Raw genomic sequence first — 8,721 nt, forward strand, 5'->3', positions numbered from 1 at the left:
TCAGGAACACCAACTATTCTTACCTTTCAAAAGCATCTCGGTTTTGAGTGTTGTTCATGATGGCATTCCCATACCAAAAGCATCATCAACATATCACTTATTGGCAGGGTCATACAAATAGTACAGTATCTATTATCTTTCAACAACAAACTCAAAAAGGTACTGGAAAGAAGGGGGACCGAGGGCTAAAGCATACAAAGTGGTCCTAGAACAAAATGCCCTTTAGCCACATGATAATGGATTTCCAGCGTGCCATGTAAGAGCAAAAAATCTTTATACTTGGTAGAAAGTAGATAATTGAAGTGGTAACTTGGTAAGATCACTCTTCTGAAATTGTGATCAAAAGCAATGTACATGTAAATTAGCATTAGAAAGATTTTTTTTTTTTTTTTTTTTAATATATACATACATGCCCCAAAAGCAAGTTCTTCCCTCTAAGAAGTTGACTCCAGTCATTTCTGCACATTTTGTGTGGTAATTTTAGATGAGATTAGAGTTTCAACTGGCCAAACAAAACTGGGATTCAGATTAAGACTCTAATCTCCAGTTTCTCATGTCTCGTCAATCACGTGGATGGAATTTTGGAAGGGGTGCAGGATGCAGCTCTATGCTGGATGCGTCTCATGCTATGCTCCATACTTCTTTGAACCATGTCTTGCAGTAACCTCTTTGCAGTTTCAGCAGCTTTATCTGCTCCATCAACTCTTGCAGCAATGTCATAAACAATTCTCTCCAGAACCGATGATGCTAATCCCTTTTCCTGAGGCGAATCTCTAAGCAAATCCAAAAGTGTGCGAGCTCTCTCCTGGGCTTCAGCTGTGCCCTCTACTGTCAGCCTCAGAAGACCTGGGATTGCACCTTCTTTTAGAATGAGTTCCCTGTATTTATCACGGCAGCTCTGACATAAAGAAAGCAAAGCTCCAACTGCATGTTCAGTGCTGACAAGGGATCCATCTTCAACGGTCTCTACTAATGTCAGTATCCCACCATCTGCGTTTGAAATTGCAGTTCTCCCTTCTTCAGAATTAGAAAGTATTTCAAGTAAGGCTGTAGTTTTTTCAGCAAATTTGGAATACTTCTTGCATTCTTTGAGGAGGTTGATAAGAGGTGGAACCGCTCTAGCATCAATAAGTGGAATTGAATTCTCTTTGCAGGTAGAGAGATTATGTAGAGCTGTCACGGCGTCAACTTTTCCTTGAAGACTACCAGAGCTAAGGATCTGAACCAGAAGAGGTGCAGCTCCAGATGCTGCAATCGCTGGCCTGTTGGATGCAGCAGTTGAGAGGGTTAAGATTGCTGCAGTAGCTAGTTCCCTTAAACTACTGGTTTGGAACTTCAGTAGCTCTACAAGGTGGGGAATGGCCCCCTCTGACACAATCTTGATCTTGTTCCTATGAACATCAAACAACCAAATGAGATATGCAGACAGTTTTATACAAATGATAGATTTCTGAAACAACAGATCTAAGAAAGCCAATGAACAAAAAATGGCAACAAAGAACAAAACCAGAAGAACAACATAACAATCAATACATAAGAAGCCCATGTATGGTAACCTGAACCCATTTTACTTGTAAAAACCATTGACCATAAAACAGAACCACATGTCCTATGGTGCAGGAGGACCCTTTAGTGCAAAGGGAAAAAATGCAATGTCAGGTTTTCCTCTCACCAGACTTATTGTGCAGCACTAGGAGGGTTAGCCCCAATTCAGCCACTTGATCCCAAAAAATTAAGACAATTAAACGTCAACAAGCCTCTCTTTGCCAAAAAATAAAGACGTTTGGTAACTAACATAATTCGTACTTAATTCGTACCATGGCATCATTCAACAGGAGTTGTCTAGGCTTGTGTGCAGCTTTAGGTTACTAACCAACTTTCCAGACCTTACATCTGAATTCTCAGCATTATGAAACAAGTCCTCTATTAAAAACCTGAACTTTTTGCAGTACTGAGGAGAGGATAATAATTAAACCCCATTGCTTCTGCCAAAGCATGAACCATGCGAGTAAAGTAAAATGGTCAAAAAAGCGTTTCTTTTCTTAAACAGGCCTAGCTATGCTAAAGCAACTTTTCTTTTCTTTCCCCCAGAATCTTCACCATTTTTGAATGAGGAGCTAATATTTGTTCTCAATCAAGGTTAATACAACTATTAAAGCAATTTTTGTTAACAAGAATCTCAAAATCACAATAACAGAAACAAAGGATTTTATCTCTTTCCTTGCATTGAGCAACAAGTAGAAAAGGAAATGATTTCACATAGTTTAGACTGTGATTTAAAAATTTAATTAAAAAAAAATTTGCATGAAGAGGCTCCCTGAAGAAAACCCCAGATGAGTCTGTTTGGTTCCCCAGAAACCTGAAGAAAGTTTCTTTTACTTTGGTTTCAGAGAAACAACCAAATTATTACTGATTTATTTTCCCATAGAATTGAAATATCAGAATAAAAACAAAGACCCAAATTAACAAAAAAGAAAAAAAAAAAAATCCCAGATTGCCAAATTCTCTTCCTGTCCTAAAATTTCAAAGTAAATGAAAATCATCTTTATCGAAGCTATACAAGAAAAGGGGTTTCACCGTGCTAACAGGCAGAGAAATTACACAAACAAAGCAGAAGAAAAGCGACAAACCTTTCGTTTCGGGCGGCGAGATTGAGAAGAGCGAGGAGAGAGGCTTCGCGGGCATCAGGGTTAGACGAAACGAGCATCGAAACCAGTGGCTGAATCACACCCGCCGCACCCAACTTCGAGCGGGTCTTCACAGACGAAAACGAAAACGAAGAAGAAGATGAAGATGAAGAAGACGAAGAAGAACAAGAAGAAGAAGAAGATGAAGAAGACGAAGAAGAAGGCCTTCTGACTAGCTTCCTAATATCCCTCGCTGCTTGTATCTTGGCATCCAGATCACCATGGATGAGCTTCGAAGAAATTTCAAGTATTTGGGTCTGCTTTCTTTGGCTCCAAATCTCCTCCTCTTTCCTTTGCTTCGCTGCAGCAGCAGCAGCTGCTTCTTCTTCTTCTTCTTCTGCTACTGCCATCTCTTCCTCTTCCTGTCCCATCTCTCTCTCTCTCTCTCTCTCTCTCTCTTTTCCCTACTGCTTTGGGTTTTCCTTTCTTTTTCTGTTTTTATCTTTCGCAGGGAATTTTCTCTTTTGTCTTTGGATTTTTCTCGTATTTTCTCTTCATTTCCTTAAAATCAGGAAAATGAAGAAACAAAAATAATAATAATAATAATAATAATAATAACAATAATAAATTTTCTTTTAAACCAGGGTTTTTTAATCACTTGGAACTATTTTTTTTTTCGATCAATTTAATTTATGAATCCCCCCCTCCAAAAAAAAAAAAAAAAAAAAAAACACACAGATAAGATAAGGTTTCATTTAAGAAAAATAAATATGTAATGTGAGGAAATTTGAAAGAAATTAAATTTTGTCAACATATTTTGATTTTATTATAATCTTATCTTTATATAACAAAGCCAATTATTTATAATAATTAAAAATGGATTATATAAAACATTTGGAATACCTGGGAATTTGGGTGTTAAATGTGGCATTTAGATTCTGGTATCAACAAAGAATATAAAGAGGAAAAACAAACAAGTTGAGTCAGGACAAACACAAAAACACACAACATTATTATACCCATTATTACTTTATCCGCTCTGCTCTGTCTCCAATGGAAAATGAATGAATTTACATTGGACTTTTTTGCTATGGAAAATGAATTGTCATTTGTTTTTCATTTCTTTAACATTCTGTTCTCTTCTTTTTGTACCTATGTAACTTTGACTAAAAACTTGTACAAAATCCAATTTGGGGACCAGTTTTAACATGCAATTGCTTGTTTTATATTCAGTTTTATAATGCAACTTGTACAAAAATGCAATTTGGGGACCAATTTTAAGATTTAAATGGATGTGTATACAATTTTGGAGATGAATTGCACAGAATGATTTAAAGGAGAAAAAAAAAAAATAGAGAAAGAAACCCTTGTTAAAATTTGAAAATGCATGACTAAAATTAAAAAGATATGAAGGAAATAAAGTTGTGTTAAAAAATATAAAAAATGAAATGGAAAAAATTAAGATATATATATATATATATATATGCAAAAACATAACGAGAAAAAAGACATACAAGAGCTAAAAATTAAAGAAAAAAGAAGAAGAAAAGTATGAGCAAGGCTTAAAAAAAATCATAAAAAACCGTGGAAATTTCACATAAATTGTATTCGTTTAATTGTTTTTGGCAAGTAGAAAGGAAATTATATTTTAAATGAAAATTAGTAAAATTTTTATAATTCACCGAACTTTTCAATAATTTTCTATAATTTTCATTAAAATTTTTGTTATAATATCCACGTAAATTCATTCACAATTTAGTTAAAAAAAATATACAATTTTCATGTAAGTTATTAAAATTTTCATAGAATTTTTGAAAATATTTATTAAATTTAGTTTTTATAAAAATTTTTTGATCAATTAACTTTATTGATAGTTTATTATTTTAACTTTTAATTGCCTTACAAAAATTAACCAAATAAAAATAATTCATATTTAATAAATAATATTCAAAATTTTATCAAATAAGTCGGCCTATCTCATTTCTAGGAAGAAATTGATGTAACCTACCTATCCATTATTATATTCTCTTCACAATAATAAAATTAATATTTGTATAATATTATAAAATAAATAAAAATTAAAATATAGATAAAAATTGAAAGATATAGCTGGATTGTATTCCTTGCAAATTAAACCACTAGAGAATAATAGTTGTGGATACAATCAATTCATATCTAATAATGATCACCATAAAAAATAATCATATTTAATATAATATTTATATGATTGACATATTAACAATTATATGTAAAATTATTAAAAAAATTATTATTTTTATAATTATTTAACATTTTAATATAAAAATAAAGAAGGGACTAACAATTTTTAACCATCTAGAATTTTATATACTATTAAAATAATATTTATAAAATATAATATAATTATAAAAATTGTACTATATATTTTAATTAATAAATAATTTTATTAAATATGTATTTTTTATATTTTTTTATTAATAATATTATATTTATAACTATTAATGTTTATTATAAATCGATTAATTTAAAAAAAATATAAAATCTATTTAATATTTTTACAATTTTCATGATCAATTTAACAATTAATTGACTAAATAAATTAATTTTTAAAATTTTAATAAAGTTTCTATTTAAAAAAATAAATTTTAAACATTATTCTTTACAAAAATTTTATTGATAATTTATAAATTTTTTATAAATATTTTTATATTTTAAATTTTTGATATTTTTACTATAAATATAAGTTAAAAAAAAATTTGGCAAAAATTAAAATGCATTAGTAAATTTTTTTTTTTTTTTTTTTTGGCACTAATACTTCTAAACTTTGCAGTCATCACCAATGCCTCTTAAACTATTAAACACGTTGGAGACACAGTTGTGAATTTTCATAAACTTTCGGAACATGGGCGGAGGTGGGCCTAGGTTTAGTTATAGTTTGGGCTTTATCATACCCAATTTTTTTTTATTGTTTTTTATTTTTTAATAATTTGAATTTAATATTATTAAATAATTTAAACTAAATAATCATAAAAATAAACTTAAAATATGATTAATTATAATAATAATAAATATTAAAAATTACATTTAAAAATTATACTCATATATATGGTTTGTTTGATTCAGTTTGATTTTGGTAAAAAAGTTGCTCAAATTCAATCAAATCGAACCCCAAAAAAAAAAAAAAAAGAAAAAAAAAAAAAAGGGAAATCGATTTGATTAGTCCAATTCGATTTATGTCCACCCTAGACGCATAAATATAAAATGTAAAAGGCAAACTCTATATTGATGCAAAATTCAAAAAAGCGTAGATGAAAGTTACTCTTATAGGTAAAAAGGAGTGTATGACTTGTACGAGTATAGGAAAGAGAAGTGAACTTTCCTCCTCTGTCAAAATTTCAGCTAATTGTCGATGTACACCGACTCTTAAAAGCCAATTTCCGGAAAGTGACATATGATATAGCACCAACCACTTAGAATATGCCACATAATTTTATTAAAAAATAACATCCTTAAGTTAGGCTCTCTAATAAGTTATGAATAACCGTTTCGAAATCAAAAATTTTCACGTTCGAACTGGAGGGAACCAAAACAAATAGCTCTATTTATCTGAACGATCAGCTGACCTTTTTTTACACGTGTTGGAACTTGAGGCAAATGGACGGTCTTGATTGCTTCATGGAACACCGCATGCGCATGATATACAAGTCCCTCCGTAGCTTTCTTTACTTCCCTCACTCAACTTGGCCTGCAAGTTTCATGTGCGCTTCTTTCTTCATCGTCCTGGAGCTCTTCCCAAAAGTTTTTTAAATTTTCTCTTGTAAGATTCTCGAGAAAATTGATTCAGATAAATTTTCTTAGATTTTGATAACGATCAGGTTGTGACTATTTATTTATTATTATATAAATTCTTTGTCGATTTTGTTTTTGAAATGCATTCGGTTATTTAATGACGTTTCGGATAATGAAGACTAGCAAAGAGGAGGAGAAGGCGTTGTTTTCTGCTTTAAATTTGTCGTTTTGGAGCTGGCTGAGTCTGACTACTTCGCCATCGTTGATTCACAGACACCTCAACATCGGAGGCACTATCAAGTAGTCCGAAAAGCGTGATGGAGAAGAAGACAAGCACCGAACATAATGATCATAAAAAAATCAGCAGCAAAGAAGTCCAAGAGGTCCGGTTCGTTAACGAATGTCTTAGACTTGAGAATGCCGAACTCTGCAACAAGATTGAACACCTTCGACGCGAGAATGCCGAACTTCGATCCACCATTGCTGAGGTCTTGAAACTCCTCTCTTCACACCGCCTCAACATCATCGGAGACAATACCGCCGTAATTGATGATAGTCACGGCTCCGAAGACGAACAAGTATTCTCCAACATCACTCCAACGAGCGTGGTGGTTATTGACGGCCTAAGCCGTACCTCCACCAGAACTCGACCACAGGTCCCGAGTCCACTCGTTTCCGGAACGGTGAGTTTCGTAAACAAACAGACCGAATCGATCTTTTTAATTTTTTTTTAACTTTTTGTGCTTAAATTTACATAATATTCATTAAAAAAAATAATAACAAATAAAATATTAAATTTGGTATTGTTGGTTTTTGTTAATGTGCTATGGAGGTGGTGCAGCAGCAAAGGGTGTATGTGGCAGCTGGGTGTGGAGGGAAGAAGAGAGATCAGGAAAAAGGCTATGGAGTGCTGAAGAATGTGCAACGTCCAAAATCCTCTTTTGCTTACGTGGTCACTGACCCTAATTTTAGAAGCAAATATTTGCTCGATGCATAGAAATTTTTTCTTTTCTTTTTCATTTGTTTTTTTTGGGTATATAGGAGAGAATTGATCATGATTGGGATTAGGGTTATGAATATTAATGGACCTCTAGATCTCTCCTACTTTATTGCTTTGGTTTAATTTTCATTGATTCAGTCTCAGAGTGACCAAAATCTAAGGAAAGTAAGTAGTGGGAGGATGATAAACAATAATGAAAAATGGAGAGGAAAAAAAAAGAAGAAAAAAAGAAAAAGAAAGGGGGATATTCGCTAAGTTCGGTGGATATAAGCAAAATATATTGTTAGTATGTAGGTTTTTTTTTTTTCCTTTAATTTTATTATTATTATTTTTTTTTTTAAGGATTAGATATGGAATTGTAAACGTTCAGGGCCCGGAGTCGTCTATCTCTGGTCTTTCAAATTTATTTATTTATTTTTTTTATTATGCTATGCACCCAGCACCTTTTTGCTCCTGATAGATTCGTACCCTGGTCAGTAGCCTTGAATGGTGGTGTACGTACCGACTAAGCTACCACTTGCAATTTTAGTGAGTGGTTGGTTGATATTGGATATATGATGTAGAAAACTAGAAATGAGTTTAGTTTTCGCTAATACTTTTGAAAATATAGTAATATTATAATTATTAAAATATTTATCAAATTTATTTATTAAATTATTATTAATTAATATATTTATATAACTTAAATATAGAAATGTAAGATAAATAAATTAAAAATATAAATTAAATAATTATTGCCATATCATATATCATATTATTTGATAAATATTTTAGTAAGTTTAACATTATTGTTTAAACTAAATGAATTAACATCTTTATTTATATTTATTTTTATAATAATACTAGAGTATGAAAATATTTATCAAATTTGTTTATCAAATGATATAATATATTATGTAATAATATTTAATTTTTTTATTTTTTTATTTACTTTTTATTTAAGAATTTATTTTTTCATATTTAGGTTATATGAATATATAAATTAATAATATATTAATATATATCATTTGATAAATAATTTCTATGAATATTTTTGTCCCTTTAACATTATATAATTTTTTATTTTCATATTTACTAATTATATAAATAAGTCTATTATTTTTATATTATATATATATAATTAAAACTGGATTATATGAAACATTTGGAAAACCAAGCTGGCATAGATTCTGGTGTCAACCAAGAATAAAAAGTGGAAAAACAAACAAGTTGAGTCAGAAAAGAAAAATTATACCCATTGCTTTATGATCTGCTCTGTGCTCTATCTCCAATGGAAAATGAATGAATTATATTTGATTTTCCTATGAAAATGAAGAACAATTTCTT

General features: G+C 30.8%; 2 protein-coding genes across 4 annotated transcripts; one reads left to right on the top strand and one right to left on the bottom strand.

Annotated features, from left to right (window-relative positions):
- Positions 1 to 250: 250 nt before the first annotated feature.
- On the bottom strand, positions 251 to 3,163 carry LOC107433878 (U-box domain-containing protein 3). Its single transcript, XM_016045255.4, has 2 exons — positions 2,631 to 3,163; positions 251 to 1,391 (listed from the first exon to the last, which is right to left on the bottom strand). Exons 1-2 carry the CDS (start codon positions 3,056 to 3,058, stop codon positions 566 to 568), a joined length of 1,254 nt encoding a protein of 417 aa, XP_015900741.1. The 5' UTR covers positions 3,059 to 3,163; the 3' UTR covers positions 251 to 565.
- Positions 3,164 to 6,269: 3,106 nt separating this feature from the next.
- Positions 6,270 to 7,634, top strand: LOC107416829 (uncharacterized). 3 transcript variants are annotated; one of them, XM_060816557.1, is made up of 3 exons: positions 6,270 to 6,481; positions 6,669 to 7,078; positions 7,228 to 7,634. In XM_060816557.1, the coding sequence occupies exons 2-3, from the start codon at positions 6,713 to 6,715 to the stop codon at positions 7,390 to 7,392; spliced, it is 531 nt and encodes a 176-aa protein (XP_060672540.1). In that variant the 5' UTR covers positions 6,270 to 6,481; positions 6,669 to 6,712; the 3' UTR covers positions 7,393 to 7,634. The 3 variants fall into 3 exon arrangements, with proteins under 3 accessions (XP_060672540.1, XP_060672541.1, XP_015880856.3); XM_060816558.1 differs by having other exon boundaries at positions 6,270 to 6,423; XM_016025370.4 differs by having other exon boundaries at positions 6,271 to 7,078; positions 7,237 to 7,634.
- The last annotated feature ends 1,087 nt before the right edge of the window (positions 7,635 to 8,721 follow it).

The sequence above is a fragment of the Ziziphus jujuba genome, chromosome 4, assembly GCF_031755915.1.
Source record: "Ziziphus jujuba cultivar Dongzao chromosome 4, ASM3175591v1".
Classification (NCBI taxonomy): domain Eukaryota; kingdom Viridiplantae; phylum Streptophyta; class Magnoliopsida; order Rosales; family Rhamnaceae; genus Ziziphus; species Ziziphus jujuba.

Excerpts from the sequence above, each read along its gene's own strand:
- LOC107433878 (XM_016045255.4), bottom strand. The coding sequence starts at position 3,058 with ATGGGACAGGAAGAGGAAGAGATGGCAGTAGCAGAAGAAGAAGAAGAA. Across the intron at positions 1,392-2,630 it reads CTCGCCGCCCGAAACGAAAG|GAACAAGATCAAGATTGTGT; the intron begins GTTTGTCGCTTT and ends TGATGTTCATAG.
- LOC107416829 (XM_060816557.1), top strand. The coding sequence starts at position 6,713 with ATGGAGAAGAAGACAAGCACCGAACATAATGATCATAAAAAAATCAGC. Across the intron at positions 7,079-7,227 it reads GTCCACTCGTTTCCGGAACG|GTGGTGCAGCAGCAAAGGGT; the intron begins GTGAGTTTCGTA and ends TGTGCTATGGAG.